The 24,415-nt window shown below is 41.4% G+C and overlaps 4 protein-coding genes across 7 annotated transcripts; 2 read left to right on the top strand and 2 right to left on the bottom strand.

Moving 5' to 3' along the window:
• Positions 1-358: 358 nt before the first annotated feature.
• gp9 (glycoprotein IX platelet) lies at positions 359-2,904 on the top strand. Of its 3 annotated transcripts, XM_049755768.1 has the most exons (3): positions 1,232-1,303; positions 1,850-1,894; positions 2,075-2,904. In XM_049755768.1, the coding sequence occupies exon 3, from the start codon at positions 2,076-2,078 to the stop codon at positions 2,805-2,807; it is 732 nt and encodes a 243-aa protein (XP_049611725.1). In that variant the 5' UTR covers positions 1,232-1,303; positions 1,850-1,894; position 2,075; the 3' UTR covers positions 2,808-2,904. The 3 variants fall into 3 exon arrangements, with proteins under 3 accessions (XP_049611727.1, XP_049611724.1, XP_049611725.1); XM_049755770.2 differs by lacking the exons at positions 1,232-1,303; positions 1,850-1,894 and adding an exon at positions 359-575; XM_049755767.2 differs by lacking the exon at positions 1,850-1,894 and having other exon boundaries at positions 1,098-1,303.
• A 491-nt stretch (positions 2,905-3,395) lies between these two features.
• Positions 3,396-7,486, bottom strand: LOC125989408 (haloacid dehalogenase-like hydrolase domain-containing 5). Its single transcript, XM_049755766.2, has 8 exons — positions 7,265-7,486; positions 6,361-6,564; positions 6,167-6,279; positions 5,982-6,075; positions 5,156-5,189; positions 4,849-5,023; positions 4,557-4,745; positions 3,396-4,411 (listed from the first exon to the last, which is right to left on the bottom strand). The coding sequence occupies exons 1-8, from the start codon at positions 7,379-7,381 to the stop codon at positions 4,015-4,017; spliced, it is 1,323 nt and encodes a 440-aa protein (XP_049611723.1). The 5' UTR covers positions 7,382-7,486; the 3' UTR covers positions 3,396-4,014.
• Positions 7,487-8,055: 569 nt separating this feature from the next.
• On the bottom strand, positions 8,056-11,327 carry cnbpa (CCHC-type zinc finger, nucleic acid binding protein a). Its single transcript, XM_049755771.1, has 5 exons — positions 11,211-11,327; positions 9,916-10,042; positions 9,691-9,756; positions 9,354-9,549; positions 8,056-9,038 (listed from the first exon to the last, which is right to left on the bottom strand). The coding sequence occupies exons 2-5, from the start codon at positions 10,037-10,039 to the stop codon at positions 8,927-8,929; spliced, it is 498 nt and encodes a 165-aa protein (XP_049611728.1). The 5' UTR covers positions 10,040-10,042; positions 11,211-11,327; the 3' UTR covers positions 8,056-8,926.
• A 2,049-nt stretch (positions 11,328-13,376) lies between these two features.
• raf1a (Raf-1 proto-oncogene, serine/threonine kinase a) lies at positions 13,377-23,449 on the top strand. 2 transcript variants are annotated; one of them, XM_049752301.2, is made up of 18 exons: positions 13,377-13,857; positions 16,008-16,222; positions 16,457-16,569; positions 16,654-16,756; positions 16,846-17,003; positions 17,084-17,173; positions 18,965-19,118; positions 19,474-19,593; positions 19,722-19,746; positions 19,889-20,004; positions 20,114-20,231; positions 20,361-20,445; positions 20,557-20,733; positions 20,804-20,850; positions 20,936-21,054; positions 21,139-21,270; positions 22,279-22,413; positions 22,512-23,449. In XM_049752301.2, the coding sequence occupies exons 2-18, from the start codon at positions 16,034-16,036 to the stop codon at positions 22,650-22,652; spliced, it is 2,022 nt and encodes a 673-aa protein (XP_049608258.1). In that variant the 5' UTR covers positions 13,377-13,857; positions 16,008-16,033; the 3' UTR covers positions 22,653-23,449. The 2 variants fall into 2 exon arrangements, with proteins under 2 accessions (XP_049608258.1, XP_049608259.1); XM_049752302.2 differs by lacking the exon at positions 19,474-19,593 and having other exon boundaries at positions 13,380-13,857.
• The last annotated feature ends 966 nt before the right edge of the window (positions 23,450-24,415 follow it).

The raw sequence follows: 24,415 nt of genomic DNA, 5'->3' as shown, positions 1-24,415 counted from the left end.
ATGGCTTTTGTCATTTCTGCCGACCCAACTTGATGATTTCTGTTACGCAGTTCGTTTGAACGAATCTTTTGAGTGAACTGATTCTAAAGATTCAGTTTGCTTAAAAGAACTGGAATGCACATCACTAAGTCAGTGACAGCCGAAGATAGCGCCGTTGCGCCACCTGCAGGTTAAAAGTAGACCCGTAACGTGACTGTGGTACAAAACGTGCTCTTGCTGAACTGTCACGTTTTTCTTTTAAGTTTGGTTTGTATCTAAATTCCCATTACAAATAAATAATATAAGAAAGAGTGATCCCGATAAGTGATGTAGTGTAGTGCCTCCATAGCTAGTTACTAGGAAATGTGTGAGCGCCTCATTGGCCCTTTTTTTTTGAAAAAGATAAACTCTTATCTCATCCGACCAGAGGGATTCCCATCATAGGGCCACTCGTCATACTAAAACACATCAGAGCTGAATGTTCAGTATTTAACTTCTCAGTGCAATGCTGGCCTGGACGAATAAATAAGAAGAATTCGAGGATGTCGACAGCACAGAGATCATGAGAAATCACACTGGTGGTTTGTCCGTGAAAGGTTGGTTTACTTCTGTTTGATTTACTTTTGGCTTTACCACCTAAAATTTCAGAAGGCCTCATACATAGCATGTGAATTCTGTCTACACTTAAAATGTTGATTGTGATGCCTGCTTAAAATTGTTTAATATCCATTGCTAAGGCCTATAGAAATACAAAATACACCCTTAAAACTGCCTTGTTTAAAATTCCACTTTGAAACTATAACCCAGGTTTGAAGCAGATAATTGAAATCCTACACTAATATGAATTCCTAACCCCAATTTGAAACTTTGAAAACCTGAACCTACTTAAAAACCCTACCCTATCCCCAAAATTGAAACCTTAGTTTAAAACCCCAACTCTAGTTTTGGACACTCCTTTAAATCCCTGATCTTACTTTAAAACCCTACTTTGAAGCCCAAGGTTGAAACCCTAACCCTAGTATTGTATTAAACCCTAACCCTAGTTTTAAACCCAACTTTAAAACCCTAAATCTAGTTTAAAACCCTACTTTGAGACTCTAGCTGTCACACCTTAGCCCCAGCTGTTCCACTAAGTGTCGGTTGTCTTGGTTTCTGTCTGTGTGCTCGCCCCTCCCTTCCTGTGTGCCCATGATGAGTTTGATTATTCCCACCTGCCTCTTGTTACCTGTTGTGTATATAAGTCCTGTCTGCCCCTCACGCCGGTCGGGTTATTGTGTGCGTGGTGTGTTCATGTCATGATGTCTTTTTGTTTCACGTCTTTTTGGTCGGTCTTGTTGTTAGGTTTTGTTAAGTCATGTCAGTTGCCGAGTCTTAGTTTGCGTTCTTTATTAAACCCTGGTCCAAGCTGCGCTTGGTCGTCCTGCTCCATTTCCATCCGATCCGTGACACTAGCCTAATTTTGAACCCGTACTTTAAAACCCTAACCCTAGTTTGAAACCCGAGATGAGTTTGAAACCTTACTTTGAACCTAAAACTGAGTTTGAAACCCTACTCTACTGTAATTCTAACTCTACTTTTTGGGGACACCCATGTTTATCAGACGCGCTGACATCCATTTTATTCTTTGTGTGTGTGTGTGTGTGTGTGTGTGTGTGTGTGTGTGTGTGTGTGTGTGTTCTGAAAGGCTCTTTGTTACGGCAACAGCTGTGTAAGCGCTACATCAAGATATTCATCCATTTGATTGTATTCAACACGAGTTATGCCAACTTATCTTTGTAGATTGCTTTTCTTCCTGCACATTTTGAATATGCACTGAGCAAGTTGCAGACGAACTCCAATTCACATGTGTAAATTGCTTCATTTCTGACAGGTGTCCTGTAAATGAGGTTCTTTAAAGCCTTGCTTCGGATAAAAAGTGGGTAGAATGCAGCTTGTAACAAAAATACTCTCGTAAAAGTACATATGTTGCATTAAAGCTCTTTTGATGAGTATAATTTCCCACAAATGTTGAATCCAGCTTTTCTGAAACTGAAATTGTTTGTTCCGCATTTCCGTTGTGCTATGAATTTATTCATTCAGTTTTGTTATCTTTCAGGATGCTCTCTGGTGCGGTACTAGCACACCTCCTGTTCTGGGCCGCACTGCACACCGCACCGGCTCTTGGTCAGGCCTGCCTGTGCACAACCCTCCAGCCTGCTGGTTTGCTCGTCAACTGCACCTCTCCTGATCTCAGGGAGTTGCCTCCTCTGCCATCAGACACCACGGAGCTCCTTGCGGAGGATATCGGCCTCATCACCATCCCCTCGGGCCTGTTTGACAAAGCGCTGGGCCTTCAACGTGTCTCCCTTGCCGGTAATCCTTTTCACTGTGACTGCGGCATTGAATACATGAGGAACTGGCTTTTGCGAAACAGGGCTGCTGTCTCTCAGGAGCCCATATGCGTCACTCCCAGCTCAGTGGCTCAGAAAGCTATCACAGAACTCACTGATGACTACTTTATCCCGTGCGCCCCGAGAGGTTGCGGTAGTATCACCTCTGCTGCTGTGATGGGAGTAATGCTCAGCTGCCTCATTGTTCTGCTTCTGTGGAGCTTGAGACTGGCCAAAAACTGCACCTTCACGCTTAACATTGAGGAAAGACACTCGCGACTCGAAGCTGACTCTTTACATCCACTGCGGGTGAGACACAGGAGGAGGCTGTCAGCTGTCAATCAACATTTTCAGCTACTCACTGAGGATCTGGAAAGGCATCCTGTCAACGTGGAGTTACTTCCACAGGTGCTTGATGTGTTGCAGAAGAAACACAATATTAAGATTAAGGCTATCTGAGGCACCTATTGAAAGACATTTCATGAAAACTACACTACAAAAGTTCAAATAGGAGACTCTCCTATAATAATAAAGATGGAATCATTTGAATTGTAAATTTGAGGTGTTCCCTTATTTTCTTGTACTTTAAGGCAGTCCGTTATTCTAAACTATGAAATGATCCCTGAGTTCATGGAAATTATTTAAAGTCAGAAAATGTATTTGCAATGCCTGTCCAATCGTGGCATTCTGATTACTATTGTGTTTGTGGGATATGAATTAAGCAGGAACAAAAGATTATTCATCCTACGGGGGTGGCCATTTTGCCACTTGCTGTCAACTATAAATGACATCGCAAGTGCCCCAGGGCTAATTTTGCAAACCTCACATTACCAAACTTTAGGCTCTGTGATGTCTTTCCGTCGACAGCAGTGGATAGAAACAGGTGGATTTTGCTTGCTTTATTCATATTTGAAAAACGCAATATTAATCAGCATACCATCTCTAGTCTAGTAAGGTGCATAGAATATAAAGAAAATTTTGGACCTCCACAGCTCATTTCATAGCAGATAATTACAAGTCCATATGGCTGATTAAAGATTACACTCGTTTGCAATGCTTGCGTATATTTTTTCGAGTTACACTATTTACAATGAAGAAAACATTACAAATGGTCAAATATGGATAACAAAGTGAAGTTTTGATGTTAAAGGTAGGGTTCGCGTGTAACGGTGAACAGGTAACATGAGACAAAGATAAAAATACTGGTCAAGTCTCTCTTTCCTAAGTATGCACAATGCAAAACTACTCGGGGACAATATTGCACAGCCAACAGTTTGTTCATACAGTACAGGTTTGTCATGATCATGCATAGATTTTTAGGGGTTAAAACATGTAAACAATTGTAGTGCTATGCTCAAAGATGGCCTCCACAATGGTCCAATGCTTGATAAAAACAGTAAACTCTTGTAACAAATATAGGATGATCTCAGGTTTTTTAGTACCAACATCAATGTGGACTAAAAAATATTGAATAGAGTAAAACAAGGCAGTTCCATTAAAGAAATCCAGGCAACTATCACAAAAGCCAGATATCAGCTTACTGCAGTAGAAGCATTTTTTAAATTTTCCTATTCGGACCACTTCTGAGAGTTTCAAACCCTCGGCGGTGGTTAAACAACGTCCACAGTGTAACGGGCGGGAGCCTACCCTCCCTTAATGTCGTTCTCTATTTAGGCACAAACCTTTCTTTCTCAAAAATGAGCTCAACGGCTTCAGCCACATCTTGCACAATGTGGCCCGGCTCCACCAGAGCAGGGTCGAAGCGAAAGTCCCGGTGGCCGTGGAAAACTGTCTCTTTGATGCAGTGGCTCGCGTCATTTGGCACCTCAGCTGTGGGGTCGTACACGCCCGTGCAGACTAAGACCGATTTACAGGAAGTGGCAGCGGGCAACGCCAGCTCGCTCTCCCACATGTTATCGATGTCATCCTCCGCGGGCACTGCGGCGGTGGAGCCTGTGGCGGCCGCCATCTTGGCGATGGCTTTGGGGCTTTTTCTGGCAACTCTCACGTCCAGGTAGCGGTTGTACAAGTTAGCGCCGTAGATGTCAGTCATTAGATTATCCCTACAAATACAACGAAGGACGGGGGGGATATTATTCAGCACTTCTGGCACGATTAACAGATAATGTCCATGAAAAAGGAGACAATTGCATTTATCACAAAACAGTGGCTGTTACTGATTTACCTGTGTGCCCCAAAAAATCTTACCCTATAGCATAGAGGGATGTGATGGGACGTTTCCACTGTCTCTGCATGGCCTGACCTCGGATGAGGAACTCAGCGAAATGGTAAGTCAGCTCACTTGGTTTTCCCATCAGGGCCTCATACTTGAGGTCTTTACCTGTGATCTTTTTATAGATATTCTCTAAGCACACGAGAAATGTGCCATGGCCAAATCTGATACAAAATATGGAGGGTAAAAATAATAATAATAAAACAGATGAATAACTTTTCTCAACTATTTCCAAAACAATGAAACTTGCTGAAGCAGGAGATTTACCTTGGAGACTGTGCCTCGGCCATCCATAACAGGTCCATGTTGCAAGCCAACAGTGGCAGGTGAGGTACATTTTGGGTTTGGTGAAGGGCACTGAGATTGCCATTGGTGAGCAAAATATCTATGATGAGCTGGAGATTGGTCTCCCATCGAATTGGCTCCCCGAACAGAACCACGGCTGCATGGATGAAATGATATCAGGAAAAAAAAAATCTTAACAAACAAGCATGGTAGATAGATTATCTAAATGTGGCTTCAAAATCCTTTTGGAGGCTTTTTGAGATCTTCCAGAGAAGGAAAGAATACTCACCCTCAACCTTGGGAAGGTTACCTACAGGACTGGACTGCAAAGAGATAAATTAACTTTAACTTAATGTAATGTTGAGTGATACTTTTAAGTTCATTTGCACATCCTTATCTTTTCAGAGACACTTTTTTTTTTTTTTTAATGTGACTGAGGGGGTATACGTTTTTAATGTGATTTGATGCAGTGTGACTTGACATGACATGACTTAGGTTTGCTGAAGCGTGATTACTGTCAACAAGAGAGCTGAGCGATTTTAGAAAAAGATCGAATTGAAATTTTTCGAGAAGATATGGCTGTTTTAAATATAATTTGTGATTTGGCAAGAACATGAAAGGCAGTCCTCTTTCAAGGTTTTTCATACATTTACAATACAAACAGTTGATGTAAATAGATCTTTTAACCAAAAATGCTTGAAATTTCGTATGAATGTACATGTTCATTGTACAGTAAAGCACAATTGAAAAAAAATAATATTTACATGGTATTATAAACTTACGAGTAAAAATGACAATGTGATAATTTCTGAATTGATTACCATACTTAAAAATAAAAGGTAAATATTTTCCTATTAAAAGGGTCAGAAAGTATCACATTTCTTCTTCTCTGAACATTGAATCATAATTTTCGAATTCAAGCCAGAACAGGTCATAGTTTATTGTCCCATGACACAATATTCTGGATCAATACATAGCTCAGTTTTAAAATGAGTTAAGCACTTTGACACACCATCATTTTCTGTTTTTAGCCAGGACAAACCTTGTAACATCAACATGAATTAACAGCTGTTATTTTAAATAGCTAAACTGATGGATTGATGTGATCCTCTCACCGGTAGTTTGGGTCTTCTGTTGTGGTCCACCATGTCCAGAAGTGGGAATGATTCCCTCAACATGTCAATACTGATGACGTTATTGAAGCCTAGACTGAGAGAGAATTAAGGAAAAACATCATTGAAATTACAACCATTTAAACAGATCATACTTAAAAATAATAATAATAATTAATGAAGGATACTTTTTGGCAATTTCCAGAACTGGGCCTTGACCTGACACCAGCACACACTTGTCATGGAATTTCTTGAACATCCGCAGTGGACTGTGTGACATAATGACTTGATCTTGAGTGATCTGTAATGAGTATGAAGCTGTTCATAAATAGAAGGACTGAATGAATGGATAACTAAACCAACATGTTCTTTATCAACTCACTGATACGCCAAGGATGTGGGAGAGCTGATCTGCTTTTGTTTGCCTGAGGCAATTCCCAGCATTTGTAACAAACACCAGCGGCACTACAAACTGTCCTTGTGAGTCCACTAACTTCTCAAAGGCTTTTTTGGCAGCAGGGATCAGCATCCTTCCACGGAGGAGAACGCCATCAATGTCAAACAACAAGCCAAAGTTTGGCTGTGGCTGAGAACAAAACACATTGGATACCTTTGAACCACTTTGCATGTAGTTGTGAAAAAGACAGTTGCAATTATATATGTGTGTGTGTGTGTGTGTGTATATATATATATGTGTGTGTGTGTATATATACTATATATGTGTATACACACACACACACACACACATATATATATATATATATATATTTATATTTATTTATTTATTTATACTTAAATGCTCAGTATTAGCTAAAGTATTCTTATTCTGTTTAAATATATATTTGCAACAATTTAAAGGTCGGCAATAAGTGTGCCAATATACAACTTGTAAAAATATCTGGGGGTCTTTTTGTGTTGACTAAATACAAATTTGTGTTATTTGGATGCAGGACTCACAAAGAGCCGCATCTCGTGTGTGTGAGCGCTTTAAGTAACATGGCAGTGCGATGCGCCAAAACAACTTTGAGCAGCAACCTTCAGTGTGTTACAGTGTGACAATAAAATCTGGGAACAACACGCTAGAGCAGTGTCGCTGATCGAATTGGCCAAACAAAACAAGTTTGGGTCCTCTTTTGTGGTCGCCAGCAGTGCACATTCCAAAACACACGTAGCATTAAACACAGTCTCAATTCGATGATCCTTAAGGAAATGTAACTGCACAAACCAGCGATCGCCTTGTCAACATCCTTTTTTCTAGGCAAGCTCGGGAGCCGTTACATCCGTACCTTGCTATTAGTTCCGCAAAAGCCGCAGCGAGAACCGAATATTGCAGCGATTGGCCTCGCGTGACGGCCAGCCCCGCCGGAGCAAAGGCCCCGGTACAATGGCAGGAGTCCCCGCATTTCCCGACCGTCTTGCTGAGCCAGAAAATCGGTTGAGCCCGAACAAGCCGGCTGGCTCCAGCCCCTTGTTTTGCTCCTCTGACGTTCTCTGCTCTAATGTGACTGGACGAGGGCCCTGTGGCGTCACATGACGCATTATGATCCAAGCAGGAGGAGGAGCATGCAGTCTTGAAGAAAAAAAAACTCGCTGCCATTTTAGACACCGAGGTGAAAACAGCGCGAGTATTGTTTTCTAAAGCAACGGATCACAAAAGATCCTCACACAAACGCTTCCTACGATTCTCTGTGTAATTTCACGTCCATGCTTTAGTCACATAGCGCGATTTCCTTGCAGCGATTCATTGCGTGCGTTCTACAGTGTCTCCACTCGGGTTCTCCATTTTACTGCTTCGATGGTGCTGCGCGCTTCTCATTTGCCGCATGGGATGAAATTTGACAGGGAAACCTGAGCTGATCTGTCAACACGCTTTATGGTCATCTTTCGAGTTTTATTGAGCTTCTTGCGTGCGAATGTGATTGCACCTAAAATTATACATGCAAAATGTACTGTGCTAAAGGTTTCACCAAGTTTTGAAGGTGTAGCATAACCGAACATAAAGCTCAGCAAGAGGTAAAACATGACAATTAGCCAAAGAAGTTAATAAACAACTCAAAGAATTCAGACATAGTCCACACCGTGCTCCTCCAGCTTTATTGATAGTTTAAAATTACATTTCTATTTTCTAGGACTTCAGTTGCACTTTCCTTCCGACTTAAAAACTGAGTACAAGCAAATGGCATTTATACAGTAGTCTAAGTGATATTGTACAAAAATAACATTTTGATTTCTGTGAAAACTTTTCATTCCCAAATAACTCCAAATTCACCTGTTGTGACAACTGGTCACGGTGTTTTAAATTTGTCAAGATAAAAAGAACAAAACAAAACAAAAAAAGAATTTCAAGGCCATTTTAAAGGAAAACACCTATCCCGGCCTAGCAAGTTTATTTTCTTTAAATTGTAAACAGAGTTCTAGAATAGAAGTTCCTCCTTTGATACCTCCAAAATGCTTTGTATCTTTGCAAGAACAAATGTCGGCTCCTGCTTAGCTGCGTGTAGTGCTGAAATGCATCATGATATGAAATGTTTCAATGTCATTCTCCCCTTGGCCAACTCAACCCACTAAAAACAAACCAAAATGACAATACATGGAAGTTTGGTTTTGGTTTTACTCCCTTTCATCTCTTGACAAGATAGTCACTTCCACGAGCTCAGAGGTCCTACAGTTTCCAAAGTTTAGTCCCATTGATTAATCTCTGATCACCAGCGGCTTGGAAAGGGGGGTCCTTAAACAAAGCATTATACAGAACACCGCTACCAAACTAAAACATTTTTGTGTTGAATGCAGAAAGATTTTTTTTTCACCCCTTTCGTTACATGTCGAGAGGCTCACTGGCCCGGGACTAGCCTCTATTGGCCAACCTTTGGCCAGTGAAGAGGACTCAGAGAAAAATAATACAACCAACCATCAATCTGAAAAAAAGGAGGGGCAACAGGGGGCACCGATTATGCAGTTTCGTCGCACTCTTTTGCCAGGTGGCCCGCCTTTCCACATTTGTAGCAGTTGGTCTCACTGGATTTAGTGCAGTGCACGGCGACATGACCAAGCTCTCCACACCTACGGGTGACAATAGCTCAGTTAAGCACCTATCTCACTGAGCTGAGAACAATTACTAATGTTTTCAAAGATAGCAAATGTTGCGTTCGTTCAAGGTCGCAGATGTTCACCTGACATGGGGCGGATGCTCGCATACTTTTCTTGTCGCAAGGGAATCTTGTACATGTTCAAAATTTGGCAAACTGTTTGCTACCTTGACAAATTCTGCTGTAAACGCAACATTTGCTGATTTCAAAACTATGGTGGTTTGCTGTTGAATGGGATCAGGGCTTTAGGGCCACACCGAGACAATACCACAAGATAGCCAATACTCACCTGTAACATTTCACCTTGTCACAAAGCTTTTGGATGTGGCCAAAGCCGCCGCAGGAGTAGCACTTCTGCTCATTGGCATCGCAATCACGGGCCATGTGACCGGACTTGCCACAGGTGTAGCAGAGTTGCTCCCTCTCCTTTTTGGGCTCAGTACAGTCACGAGAAATGTGGCCAGTCCTGTGGCAGTTGTAGCACGCTGAGCAGGGGAGGGGATAAAAAAAAACAAGGGCGGTCCAAGGTGTCAACAGCTTCCCAACAGATATTAACTGACATGGTGCTTGAATGGCGCAATCAAAACTTCAATGGCCATCTTGAATAAGTAGATGGCAGTGCTCACCATCCTCTTGGTGGTCACAGTCCCTGGCCAAGTGCCCTGACTCTCCGCACCGATAGCAGTTCAAGTCTGGATTGACATACACCGAGGGTTAAACCATGCAACCTGGAAGGGCTATGAATTATTTACATTACTTTATCATGCTAGGGCCAAATTGCCAAATAAAGTATGCAATGAAAATATGTTATAGAAATCCTTTGAGGGTGTGGCCTAACTAGAATTTCGTACCCTTGCCTCGCCCCCTGCCTCGCCCACGTCCTCGTGAGCCACTCCCGCACACATTTGGGCAATGTTTGATCCAGTGCCCTGGACGGCCACATCCGAAGCACTCGCTGCTGCAGCTCATCTCCATAACCTGAGTAAACAATCACAGCACATTATAAATACCATTGCATTCACACAGCTTGGAAAAGAATCCAATCCACTGATTGGATTCCAAATCTTGACTTGAAAAACAAGCATTGAATTTAATCTACGCTTATTTGGGATGGACACAGAAGCGGCGCACATCGAGCAGGCTATGACCTGGGCAAGGGTTTTCCTAATCTACAACCAACAAGGGGGTATCTCTAACCTTATAGGTTTCAGCTTCATCTACAACTACCCAGCTAACTTACAGGATGGAATCATGCCGTGAACACCATTGGCCGAACATCCATTTGGTGCTGAAGACATCAAGTCGGGAAGACTGAGGGATAATGTGTAATCAATCACCTCATCTGCAGTGCCCAACGGTGGACAGGTATTAAATTACGCTTTGCAAAGTTTGTTTTCAATAATCTTATTTGTCAGACGGTGAGAAAACTTGTTGCATCGAACCCAACGCGAGCTTGCCCACGAGTTTAGTGTACAAGCTTTGGCATCACTTTCAATCGTCCAATGCAGAGCGCCACATCAAAATGGCCATGACAGCATGTCGTAGTTTCATGTGCGTTTAACATTCGCCGAGATTGTAAAGATCGCCGTTTTAACTGGACTAAAATAACGTTTGCTTAAATGTTTAACAAAACGATTACCCAAACTTGGAAACTGCGTCGATGACGCCGTGGAAAGCAATTAATGCTAAAGGTTGAAGCTATGCTAACGCGGGCCTAGTCACGTTGATGTTGCTGCGCAGTCGAGACACAACATTCATGCTAACCCATGCTAGCTCTCCAACGCACCATCACGACTGAAAGGCACGTTTCAGTCGACGATAAAGCTCCCGCCTCCGACACAAAAAGGCTTTCTCCGGCCCAAAAACATTTTCACTGCTTCATCAAACGCTTTGCGTTGAGTTTTTGCAAGCAATTTTACGGATTTCCCACGCAAGAAAAACACGCCAAAGTCGTTGCGGCGGCCTACTGTTAGCAGGCCTGACTGAGGTCCTGACGCTCCGTAAACGAGCTCAAACCGACCAAGTTGACTAAAAACCGACCAATGGTCCAATTCACCAGGTAGAGTAACTAGTACTGGTTAAACGTTTGACATCCGTCAGTATTAAATATTTTACGAGCAGTGGACAATTGTGGTTCATTTCTTACCTCGATAGCTATAAAGCTCTGTCAGTGTTTACGCCTCCTTCTTTTGCGCTACATGCGGTGTGAGCATGAGCAGGAGTTCCTGAATTGTCATTCACGGAAACGAGTAATAACCTACGCAGTGATTGGCCGCGTGCTCTGACAACAACCAATGAAAAGCAAAAAGGTCTGGACACCGCCTCTATGAATGAACCAATCAGCAGGTCAAAACAGCATTCGCTTCCTTAAATTGACTAACATGGATGACGACTAATAATAATAATAATAATAATAATAATAATAATAATAATAATAATAATAATAATAATAATAATAATAATAATAATAATAGACATTGTATTATTGTATTTTATTGTTATATAATCAATTGTTATAAAAATGTTTATTTTAACATTAAGACGTGCGGAGGGTTGAAGAGTTAGAAAATATCTTTAAAATTATCTTTCCAAATACAAGAGAACAGTGACAGAACAATCATATTTGGTGGAATGAATGACTGCCTTGAAGGATCCCAACAAACAAACAAACAAACAAACAAACAAACAAACAAACAAACAAACAAACAAACAAACAAACAAACAAACAAACAAACAAACAAACAAACCTGAGTGTTCAGTCAAAATCAATATGAGGGAAAGATGCAGTCTGCTCCACATTTAAGGTGGAATGCTATCAACGCTACACTCTCGATGGTAATTACTGTTTCGTATTGTAAATGAAACATTTACATAAACCATTCAATTACATGTGTTATATGCTTTGAAAATATGAGGCAATGCTCCTCATATTCCATTAGAGGAGTCACTGTACAGTGGTACACATATACACACGGAGGAGTCCCTTAAAATATTCCACAGTGCCTAAGCCCTATCCTTATTATCATAGGAACAATATTAACACTTCTGACCTTTGCTAGATTGAATGTCATTTTTCTAAATGTAGATGTAAAATTAGATGGGTTGGGAGTAAGTGCACAGTTATTTTGAGATTTTTTACATCATATTCTACTTCCACTTCTTAACACAGCAATTCATACTGGAGTCAGGATCAATGAAGACATTGATTCGGATGCCGGTAAAGTGGTTTTTATGCCATAAATCAACTCCAGTTTGGACAAGCCCCAGCAGTCATCTAACATTTGGGGGGGCTCTATCGGTAAGCAGAAATTGACACTTCAGAAATGATGATCACATGATGAGTGTACACTTCAACAGTCTTGTCGAAAATACACTATACTACTATACTAATTTATTATTTAAAATCCCGCGAATGGGGAAACATCTGAAAAGTACTAAGTGTTTCATCCACAAATGCTATTGACAACGAATAATTAAAAATGCCATAAATTCTCAACTTTTTATTGGCTAAATAAGTTCATAAGTTCAAGTCCAAGTCTCAGTTCTGGCCTTACACAATTAAGTTTGATTGATTGTTGCCCAATGATTACATGTGTGGCCTACCATTTAAATCAAGTGTGTCTACTTTATATTTTCTGAAAAATGGATTTGCTATTTTCATTTTGGTACATTTGCCTGACTTCGATGCAGGCAATGTGTGTTTTTTTTTTTTTTTTTTACTCTGCTGTCTGCTGCCAGATAGGTAATGTAAATGAGAATCAGTTTTAATTGCTTTACCTGAATAAATTAATGGTAAATAAATAATTAGTCCACCTTTTTCCAGATGTCAGTCGTTTTCTATGACTTCTGATTTCAATGCATTTTTTGCTAAATTTAAAATGCAGGGCAATGTACAGGTGCATGCAATAATATGATGAAAAATATATACTGTAAAAAAAAAAAAAGGGTGGGGCAACGGCTGAATTTAAAATTTCAAGGCCGGATCTCTATTGAATTACTCTTAGCGCTAAATGAAAATTCCGTTGCATTGCCCCGAAATGTCCAGATGATGGCGCACTTACTTGAGTTTATATTGCAAAGTATTTTCTGAAGCCCGCTAGTCTGGGTCGATCCTTGTTGATTTTTTTTTTTTTTTAAAGTACACCATACAGTACTTATTAGCTGGATTATTAATAAATGCAATCTACAACGTTGTGAAAATACACGATGACCTCCCTGGCCTGACACGCAATTCAATATAAGCTTTTGTTCTCTGATTTCGCTGTGTGTTTCTCTCGTGTTAGGGGGCAAAACATCATGGTTGGCGTGGGAGGGCCTTAGAGCAGTGGGATTGATGCTAGTCTCTCGTTTTGATTGCGAGCTCTTGTGTTAATCGCAGTCGTCACTCGTCAGACGGACGCAGGCCACCGCGAGTTAAACCTTTTTTACCCTCCATTGTAACTATTATTGGACGAAAGGAGTCGAGAACGGGCTGGACTTAAAACAGTTTCGCTCAACTTAACACAACAATGAATGCACTCGTCGTGTCACTTTTTAAGGGACCGATCAACTTCGCCTTAAAAACTGCACTTTGGGGAAGATCAAACTTATCTTAGGTTTTGAGACGACCGGCCCGCGACCTTCACGCCGCTCACTATCGCGACGTTTTACGGGATACGCGTTTTTTTTTTTTTTTTTGGGAGTGCCAAAGTCACTTGTCGTTTTCAATTTGAATGCGTTGCAAATATGATGATGTCACCGACGCCACTTTTTCCTGAAGTTATGGCGGAGCACAACTTTCCCAACTTCTCTTGGTAAGCAGACGCACTCAATCACAATTTGCTGCATATAGCGCGGTTACTCTCGTAGCTACATGGAAAAGCTAACGACAACTGTTTAAAGCGAGTCTGAATAAAACAAATTGTTGTAAAGCGTGTGAGCGAACAGTATAGCGTTCGTTTCTGGGGGCCTACATCGGCTACCACTGTAGTAGCGACAGCAGTGTTACGAATTATTTAACTTTATTACGTTCCTCCTTTGTTGCTATTTAATGCAGCGTTACTCGACGTAAGACAATGGGCACGAATGTCATTGATTTCACCATTTATGACTTGGCAGAAGCCGATTGTCTGCGTTATGTGGTTTGACCTGCTGGGTGCATGACATTAGATAGAAAAGGACATAATTTCGCGCTACATAGCGATCGTACCGGTTAAAAATCATTTTTGCTTTTACATTCCTGTAGAAATATCGTTAGAAAAGATCAGAAAGTGAGATTTGGCACCCGATCTTATTTTTGTGCAGAATGATACAGAAAATGCACTGTAATAGTAAAAGAACCCCCCTCCCTTTACACGTATGAAAAAATAAACCAAGTTGAATTGGAGGCACACCCCTTGCTTCCCCTTCTGTTTTCAGTGATGTGAAGCAGACCTTTTAGTGAGCACACTCACTGCAAAGCACTGCACGTTAGCAAGATATCTGGTTTCTTTCAGACAGGTCACGTTACATGGTAGATGCAAACGCAGCACTTTTCCCTACAGCACAACCGAAATACCCCATTGAAGAACAATACGCCTAAAATATTGTACTTATTGTGGTGTTCTTTCCCCCCCCCCCCCCAAACCATGCATTCATGTTTTTATTTTTGGTCATGTAACTGAATCGTTTTAAAAATGTGACATATAGTTTGCTGTTATGCTTCACCATTTGTGCCAATACTATATTGTCATCTTTGTGCAGTTTTGAGCTTTAAAGATCCTTTGCATTTCATTGAGGTTTGCTCACATACTTGTGGGTCGGCTTTGTTGCCACATTGATGTAACTTTGAGGGTTTATGTCAACACGATGCTTTAACCAAAGTGTGTTTTTATACTTGTCCTCAGCCCCGAGGCATCCACGTTAATAACGTTGAGTCAGCATTGGTTATGTTTGCTATTATTGAATTATAGTTATCTGATGAGAAAAGCTGTGACAGAATATGAATGATCTGAATTAACCACAAAATCTTGCTGAAAAGATCTGGTGAAGTTCACGTTATCACCAGGATGGAAAGTATTGGATGGGTGATTATTATTATTATTTTTTCTCTCTAAGCATTTTGGGAATTGTGTTATCTGGGTGACTTGTTTGTTTACAGTAGAGTCTAACGGCCTCGAGTCCTCACAACACAGTGAACCTTGAAGTGTCGTGTTTATGGCAAAAGACCACAGAAATAAAAACATGGTGTAGTATGTTTGGGTCACTGGTGTGTGTCCAAATGGCACCAAAGCAGAATCCACCATGACCCGTATGTCAATATGTCAGGTTATTTTGTGGTGTTTTGGGTTTAGTAGCAAGCGAGTACCACTTAACAACCAAACCAGATTTTCCTTATGTATTTTTGATTGCTAATTTATCATCAGCCAACGAGCCATTTTATAGTTTAAGATGATATCCAACTTGCTCTTTAGGATTCTAATATGTTGTGATTACATCACCAGCACCACTGCTGGTTTAAACTAAACCATGTCACCTCCACCCTGCTCAAAACACCTACAAAGGTGATTTATATTTAGTGGGTTTTACCTGGCAATTGCTTTGGTACGGTGTCCTTGTCATTTTGGCTCAGCAGCAGTCTTGGTCAGAATTCACTCACTACTTCTGAGAAGATTGCAGTCATCACTTGACATTTATCACATAAATCCACCTGAGATGAACTTGATTTTGAATCAACACGTTTCTTAATTATGGCATCTCATGCAAGATATTTCGTAATGCTCAGTGCTCTATAAAATTGACAGGGCAATATACTTAACAGAAATGTCTACCCCCTATTCGTTGCTGTGGGTTAGTTTCACACACTTTGACACGGAGTCTCCTCACTGCATCACTCTCGTTTCGAAAACGGACTAATGCAGTATTGATTATGTCAGCTGATGATGTGAGCTTTTAAAGCATTCAATTTATTTTTTATTTTTCCCAGACCGTTGAAAGCACTAGGCTTTACTGATGGAGCACCTCCATGGAGCATGGAAGACCCTGAGCAATGGCTTTGGAATGAAGGACTCTGCCTTCGAGGGCCCGTGCCTTTCGCCGACTAGGGTCGAGGGATTTCCCTGCCAGCGTCGCTCCTCGGATGACAGCAAGTTACCCGAAGACACCATCCGCGTCTACCTCCCAAACCAGCAGCGCACTGTGGTGAGCTAATTAAAAAAATAAAATAAGAATAATTATACATATATATACATACACGCACGCACACACACACACACACACACACACACACACACACACACACACACACACACACACGTTTAGAAAATGGCCTACTGGTACTGCAGGAGTTGCTTGTTGAGGAAATTCTGCTGGCGAAACCGCTTGAAGGCACACAAAGTTATGCTCAAAGGCTCAAATTTTCATTGTCTCCTCTAGATAAACGTACGGCCGGGTATGACTTTGCAGAGCTGCCTGATTAAAGGCTTAAACGTGCGAGGCCTGCAGCCTCAGTGTTGTGCTGTTTTCAGATTACACCCTGGGCAGAGGAGGTAAGCTTCAAAATGGATGGATGGATGATGTTCTCGCTGCTTTTTTTTTTCCATTTAAATATTTTGCTATTATGTGCGGGACAGTAAAAAACTACGAATGGACTGGAACACAGACTTAACCTCCCTGATTGGCGAAGATTTCTTGGTGGAAGTTTTGGATCATGTTCCTCTGACCACACATAATTTTGTGAGTATCTGAAGCATTTGTTGACATCTCCCAAATAATTGTCTCTTCCAAAAACATAAAAAAATGTACAAATCTTGTTCATGTTGCAGGTCCGGAAAACCTATCTGAAGTTAGCATACTGTGACATTTGCCAGAAGTTTCTTTTGAATGCTTTCCGTTGCCAAACGTGTGGCTACAAGTTCCACGAGCACTGCAGCACCAAAGTACCCACAATGTGCGTGGACTGGAGCAATATCCGACAACTCCTGTAAGTGTCCCAGTTTGATAAGTGTTTTTCACTCTATAGCGACAATTTCAGGTTTAGTCACCCCATGTCTCTCTCTTCAGTTTGTGCCCAACACCCGGTGAGAGTGGTGCCCCTTCACTTCCCTCGTTGACATCTCGGCGAATGAGAGAATCATTAACTCGCTTTCCAAGGTGTGTCTCTTCATATAGTTAGCACACAGATTCACACTCGATACAACATCACATATTTTTCTCTGGCATTTTCCTTTTGTGCATCTGACATTATGCTGGAAGCAGGCAAATTAGGTTAACCATTAATCCATTGGTATCGTATAAACTCGACAGCAAGTTGGGGCGAAGAAAAACCCAAAAGTTGGCTTTGATGGCTATTGTGTCACTATGTCTGATTTTAGATGAAAGTATCGAGCTTATTCCGGTTGACCGATATTCATTCAAACTAAGGTGTTTAACATACTGTTTCTCCCAAAAATGTTTTTGCAAAGTACACCTCTCATTCAATTTTACACAGTTTGATGATGTCATTTGGCATGCATGTTTTTGCTTGCTACACAGTTCAGGTTGTGTTCTAATTTACAAAGAGCCTTAATAGGAATTGGATAAAATCCCGTGTCTAATGACGTTTTCAGCTTTACAGGGGGCTTAGCAGTCCAAGGGCTAATATAAAAGGAGATGTGAAAAGAGCCTGTTGTTTCAGTCGCACTTCAAACCATTTAAAAACACCATGAGCTGCCAAATTAGCACACTCGCCGTGCAAGGTGTTCTACGAACAGCAATCCCGGGAACTGTTTTGAAACTTGATTTTCTGGTAGTGAGCTCCATGTAGTACACTCCAGTAATAGTGCAGTATCATACTGGAGGTATATATCAACACGTGACAACACAGACAGCTGTAGGCTTTTGCCATCATATGAATGAGTGAATGCTGTCTGTGTATGTATATAGGATGTATTAAGTCTCATATTCACTTACCAGTATCTGAAAACGTGTCTACACCGATACGCAGCCATGACGATCTACGGAAAGGTTTTCCTTTTTAGCTTTGCTGTACCTTGGCAAAACAACAAGGTGTTTATTTTATTTTTTTATTTTTGCTCCAGTTTTAAAATGATCTGCATTCACAAGCTAGTGCTAAGCGAATCTGAGGGGAGGTATTTGATTTTATTTTTTTATTTTTGCTCCAGTTTTAAAATGATCTGCATTCACAAGCTAGTGCTAAGCGAATCTGAGGGGAGGTCATGTCTTCGATCCGGTGTCCGAGTTTGCAAACTGCCTTTTTTATGCCAGGATAGTGTGAGAGGCCAACAGCGAAAGGCACAATATGATATGGTTTGTTCTCCCTCAAATCTAAAAATTCAAATAGTGCATTTGTTTTTAATGGCCAATTCAGTTCTCAATCTTAGTCACCACCATATTTGTATTTGTATGTAGACATATTTTTCGAGTTAAGAGCTGTTTTTTGTGGTTGTTGTGTTGTATAGTGGTCCAAAATTTGAAATACGAGTAATCTTTTGATTCGTGGTTGCTTGAGTTAAGAGGGGGGGTGTGAGCAATTAGGCTACTGTAAGGTCCGTTCGGCTATTTAGGACGACCAGTCAAGCACACAACTCGCTTCTGTATGTACAGGGGTCAGCACAATAAATTGAGATGAACCCAATCTTTCCTGTTTTTCCTCCTTCACCAGAAAGTGTATACATAGCGAATACTATAGTGGCATCAATTACTAAGCATTTGAAAATGAACACTTATTTTTTCGCTATACATAAGCCTCTCACGACAAGCCTAACCATCAATCACCAACTTGGAAGTGGATAGTCCAGTTGTACACAAAACACTGCAATGACAATCAAACTTGGCTAGTCGTCAATAGCAGCAACGCAGTGTTGCGTTTGCTGTGAAAAGATCAGATGTCAGATAAGATTCAGAGGCTACCGTTCATACGATTGCATTCTGTCGCCCTCACAGCTCTGCCCACCGATATTCAACGCCACATGCCTTCAACTATGCCACGCCCTACCCGCCCACAGTCGGCGGCCTTTCCCAGAGGCAGCGCTCCACTTCAACGCCAAACGTCAACTTAGTTAGCACAACCCTGCCTATAGACGGCAGTACGATTGAGGTAACTACAAGCAACACAGGCCTCTCGGTGCACCTCTCGGTGCAGACCCCCGTTCCCTTAAGATTTCTGGCTCTTTCTCGTGCATTCCAACAATCTTTCTGCATCTGATTGGTTATAAATATGTGTTTCTGTAATAAGTAACCTGGGCAAGGCTAATTCCAAACTCCTCCCTTACTCAAGTTGACTCTCTTACACCACCAGCAGTTCCTGCAGATTTTTTATTCTTCTCTTCAGTTATGCTTACTTGATATTAAGCTTTTCATTCCTGTTATCTATTCCTCATTTTCCTTCCCTGTGTTCCTTTTCATTTTCTCTGCTGCCCTCACTCTTGTTGTCATCCCCTGTTGGGGAGTAGCTAGACTGCCTGAATACCTTCCCTACCTCCTGGTGCCATAGATTCTGGCTGAAGAGGAAAGTAGGTATTGTCCACTTCGCCCAGTCTTTTGTTGAGACCTCATCTGAGAGTCCAGAAAAGGTTAGAAAGCGGAGTATGATTTTGTACTGCTCTGTCGAGTCTGCCCTCCTAACATGCTACCTGCTTTTACATTGTGTTATTGAAGGTTGACCTTATGTGATGGGATCTGTTTTTTGTTGTCTTTCTAGGATGCAATGCGAAATCACGACTCGGGTAAGTTTTTGTTGTTGTTGTTGTTGTTGTTGCTGCGTCACCATAAAATATTTCCCTCCTTTAGTTGTATCTGTGTGTTTGTCACCAACGTGATCCGTCTGAAACCATTCAAAGGCCTAATTCCCTTTTATACTTTCTACAGCTGGGAGTTCCCCCGCCCAGAGTCCTACTGGCTGGTCCCAGTCCCAAGCCAAAAGCCCTGCCCCGGCCCAACGAGAGCGGGCCACTTCCTTCAACACTCAGGAGAAGATTAAAATTGTAATTTCTTCGATCAGATACCTTATTAATGTTGTCCAAGTGGTTTGTTTTGTGTTTAGTCAATGGTGTTTAATAAAATTTGAACCTTTTTGATTTTGTAAACATCCAGAGGCCTCGGGAGAAGCGCGATTCCAGTTACTACTGGGAGATTGAAGCCAGTGAGGTGTATCTTCAGTCCCGCATTGGTTCAGGCTCCTTTGGAACTGTATACAAAGGGAAATGGCATGGTAGGAATGATGGGGGCAGAAGGGTCAAGGCCCGTTTGAGTGCAGTCACGAACGCTCACCATGTCGCTATGCACGTTGCATCACAGCAAATGCAAGTTTGTTTTATTTTTTATTTATTTTATTTAATAGGTGATGTAGCAGTGAAGATTTTAAAGGTGACCAACCCTACTCCGGAGCAGTTGCAGGCATTTAAAAATGAAGTAGCTGTCCTAAGGTAAATAATGCAGGAGATTAGCTTTCGCCTCTTCAAAATGCTCATTTGGCGATTCGTCTCTTGCAGTCTTTGATCTTATTGTGTTTCGTCAATTCCCGTCTTTGCTCCCAGAAAAACCAGACATGTCAACATCCTGTTGTTTATGGGCTACATGACAAAGGACAACCTGGCCATTGTGACCCAGTGGTGCGAGGGCAGCAGCCTCTACAAACACATTCATGTCCTGGAGACCAACTTCAAGATGATCCAGCTTATAGACATCTCCAGGCAGACGGCTCAGGGCATGGAGTAAGTCACAAAGAAATTGTCTGATTGAAATGCAAAATGACCGATTTTCATTGGATGCATTCCTTTTCAGCTATCTACATGCAAAGAACATCATTCATCGTGACATGAAGTCCAACAGTATCCTTCTCAACTGCTGTTCCTGTATCTCCAATAATGTGCATTGTCTCAGCGTTTAAGCTATGAACCCTTGACAGCACGGAAGACATCTTTTTGCATGAAGGGCTGACTGTAAAAATTGGCGACTTCGGTCTTGCAACGGTAAAGGCCAGGTGGAGTGGCTCGCATCAGGTGGAGCAACCTTCCGGGTCGATTCTCTGGATGGTTTGTAAACAAGCTTTCGTATTTGTACTGTATAAGATGTTTGAAAAATACACTCGTGACAAGAAATATGTTGTCTCTTCAAAGGCTCCCGAAGTCATACGAATGCAGGATAACAATCCATACAGCTTCCAATCAGATGTCTATTCCTATGGAATTGTTCTTTTCGAGCTTATGACAGGAGAGCTCCCATATGCCCAGACAGCAAACAGAGATCAGGTATAATAAACTCCAGAAATGCATGATTTATGTCAATGGATGCTTTTTATTCTCAACTTTCCGAATACTGTTTCTTCATAGGGGTTACTCAGCTTTCACTTCCTCTACAATATTTGCTTTTGGCTAGCAACATATTAGCTTAAGCCAAAATAGTGAGCTGCTGCTCTAATATTGCACATTTCCCAAACTTGTTTTTGCCGTGGCTGGCGACCGACGCTCAACTCCTACGCACACTATTAATTTGGGGACCGATTCAACAAAAGTAAAGCTCTCTATCCAGAATAATAGACGATAGAAATATTCTCATTATATTGTGTTACAGCTATTGTGTTTGATGTGGGGCTATATGAATAGTTTAAGTAGTGTCTAAAAATCTGGTCCTGCTCTGACTGGGTCCAGGTGTGATGGGGAGAAAAGCTAGTGGAAAAACTCCAGCATGCTGTCTGAAGGGGGTTGTGGTTGTGGTTTTGCGCTGTGTAGCCATTGACCTAACTTTAGAATCGGCAACACAACTCGAGATGTGTGTGGTTTTATGTCCCTTCTCAGGTCACATAGTCTGACCTGGATCATGTATGGCTCATTTTCATACTCAGATGACTTGGGGAGCATGTTTGGGGTTTCATTATATGACAGATTCCGTGCCCACGGCAGGGTTCTTACCTGCTGTACATCTCGCAGTGCAGCCGTCTCCGCATCATTTTTACTTCTAATGACGTTATAAAGCCAGCGTAATAAAATGCACAGTTTTACAATCTACTGCCAGCCTGCTTCAGGGTCGTACTGTTTACTGGGTGCGCTTTTCATGTTTCACTGACTTGGTCATTATATCATGTTTGGGTTCATGATGTGGATCAAATGGAATATATTGCATGGTCAATATTAATCTTGCCATGTGACATTTTTGTATCATGTAAGTTATACTGGTACTGTACGATAAGCCTCAAACCTGTTGTCTTAGTATTGCTTCTGTGGTGAGTTAGCAAAAAATAAATCTTTTTTCCCTTTCAGATTATCTTCATGGTGGGACGGGGCTATCTGTCACCTGACCTTAGTAAACTCTACAAGAACTGTCCCAAAGCAATGAAAAGGTTGGTCGCTGACTGCATCAAGAAGTCCAAAGATGAGAGGCCGCTCTTCCCACAGGTGATTTGCTGCTTTTGCTCTCTCCATCTCACTTATTGCACGTTTCAAACTCAAGCTGGATTTAATTCTTTTCAAAAATTTTTTTTTTTATATACAAGATCCTGTCCTCTATCGAGCTTCTTCAGCACGCCTTGCCTAAGATAAACCACAGTGCCTCAGAACCGTCCCTGCACAGAGCCAGCCACACCGAGGATATCAATGCTTGTACTCTGACCTCCACCAGACTGCCTGTTTTTTAGAGCAATAGACAGTTCTGCTCCCATCCACCGTCCCAACAATGTCCATAGTTGTCGAATCCGGCAGTGCAATCCTCACTACACCCTAACCCGCAGCGTATACTTTAAAACCATTAATCAGTATAAGGAAAGACAAGCAGAGGGAGCGAACAGCAATAGCGGCACAGTAGGATTTACAAATAAAAAGGGTGATGACAGAGTCTACCCTTTTGCTGCGCATTACAAATATGCAGGTGCCTTTTTGTATATACATGCACGAACATCACGCATGGACATTGAAGGAAACTCAAGAGCATTGCACCGTCTTAGCTTGGATGTAAAGCAACTGTTTTGTCGCCTGATTTTTTCTTTTCTTTTTTTTTCTAAGAGGACCTTTAAAAAAACTCAGCTGCTTAAGGAGGAAACCCACAAATATATATTTTCGCATTGTCATAAAAGACAATGGATTGGATATGGTAAATGTTTTCTTTTTTTTTTTTTTGTCTTTTACATCAGTACATTTTGTTTTCAAGTGACAACTAAAGCCTGTCGAACGATGAGCAAGGGTAACCGTGGAAGATGATGACTTTGCACATTTTGGCAAAAGCAGTAGTTTACTTTGTCATTCTCCACAACAGTATCTGAGATGTCCAAACGTTTTTAGCACTCGCTGTAACGAGCTGGACGATTTAGGTCGTTGTTTAGAATATTAAAAGTGATTTGGAATAATTCCCATGTCTCATTCAGCAGGTCAAATGTTTTAATGTCAGCTCGGTGAGAAAGTTGTCTTCACTATTTTAATAAAATTAAGTTAAATTCTATGCCAAATGCTCAGGGATTTATTTTTCTGTAGACATTTTGGATTTTAAGAGGTGAAGAATGAATTGTGCAGTTGTCTTTTTTCCACAGATGTCAAAATCCCACACATCGGTGTAGGTCTTGGCGGTGTGATGTGATGTTTACTGTAGCATTGGCAAAGTGGTGTAACCTCTCAGGGGAATCCAGTCCAGACACGCCACAGGAGTATTCCACTTGGTGGAACAACAATGAAACCACCGGGGAGGCTTGTTGTGGATTTTGAGCAAGTTTGTTTTAGTGTAAACAAGCAATGAGTAGAAACCCCATTGAGTGCAAGTGCAAATTTAATGTGAACATAGACGTATTTGCTTGGCTCTATACTCAACATATTAGATTTGGTTTAGTTTAATAGAAATCAGCTTCTGTTATTTTATTTTTAGTCCCTAATGTTGCTGATTCACGATGGTGATGGAACTGCATCTACTAAAAGGCATAACTTGTGTCCTCTAAATGGAGTATGATCTACTAACTGGCAAAGTGCCACATATTCTGCTATATTGCTTTTTCTATTTCTAGTGGGTGTTGCTCTTTCCTAAAGTGACTTTGGTAGCCACACAGTCTCTCTAAAGACATCAATTTGTTTTTGTGGACAGATTTTCCACCCAACAAGAAGAGCTCGGGGTGTTTTATCCTAATGGTCACTGAAGACCAGTCAGACTGGGCGGGCTGGATGTGGCCCCCGAGCTGTACTTTGCTCAGGTCTGGTTTAGGTCACTTGAAGTGACGCTTAATGTTTGCTTTTCTTTCACCTTTTGACCTCTGGAAGGCTCTACTGAACGATCGGGGGCCAGGACAAAGTGAGTTTTAAAAATGCATTGAATTTATCTGTCAAAATGCATTGAATATATCTATGTCAAGTAAACGGTTGGCAATACAGTATAGTGCAGCCATCACACTTGATTATCATCAGCCTTTTAAAATAGTCGAAG

The sequence above is a fragment of the Syngnathus scovelli genome, chromosome 2 (genome assembly GCF_024217435.2).
Source record: "Syngnathus scovelli strain Florida chromosome 2, RoL_Ssco_1.2, whole genome shotgun sequence".
Classification (NCBI taxonomy): Eukaryota; Metazoa; Chordata; class Actinopteri; order Syngnathiformes; family Syngnathidae; genus Syngnathus; species Syngnathus scovelli.
This window is presented reverse-complemented; position numbering and strand designations above follow the sequence as displayed.

Bases quoted from the DNA above. Each gene is read 5' to 3' on its own strand.
- raf1a (XM_049752301.2), top strand. From the start codon at position 16,034: ATGGAGCACCTCCATGGAGCATGGAAGACCCTGAGCAATGGCTTTGGA. The intron at 17,174-18,964 runs GTGTGTCTCTTC...TCGCCCTCACAG, and splicing joins TCATTAACTCGCTTTCCAAG to CTCTGCCCACCGATATTCAA. The intron at 20,005-20,113 runs GTAATTTCTTCG...GTAAACATCCAG, and splicing joins CTCAGGAGAAGATTAAAATT to AGGCCTCGGGAGAAGCGCGA.
- LOC125989408 (XM_049755766.2), bottom strand. From the start codon at position 7,381: ATGCGGGGACTCCTGCCATTGTACCGGGGCCTTTGCTCCGGCGGGGCT. The intron at 6,565-7,264 runs GTACGGATGTAA...TTTTGTTCTCAG, and splicing joins TTTGCGGAACTAATAGCAAG to CCACAGCCAAACTTTGGCTT. The intron at 4,412-4,556 runs GTAAGATTTTTT...TTGTATTTGTAG, and splicing joins ACATCCCTCTATGCTATAGG to GGATAATCTAATGACTGACA.
- cnbpa (XM_049755771.1), bottom strand. From the start codon at position 10,039: ATGGAGATGAGCTGCAGCAGCGAGTGCTTCGGATGTGGCCGTCCAGGG. The intron at 9,757-9,915 runs GTACGAAATTCT...ATGTCAATCCAG, and splicing joins AGGCAGGGGGCGAGGCAAGG to ACTTGAACTGCTATCGGTGC. The intron at 9,550-9,690 runs GTGAGCACTGCC...TCCCCTGCTCAG, and splicing joins CTGTGACCACCAAGAGGATG to CGTGCTACAACTGCCACAGG.
- gp9 (XM_049755767.2), top strand. From the start codon at position 1,275: ATGATGTCTTTTTGTTTCACGTCTTTTTG. The intron at 1,304-2,074 runs GTCGGTCTTGTT...GTTATCTTTCAG, and splicing joins TTTTGTTTCACGTCTTTTTG to GATGCTCTCTGGTGCGGTAC.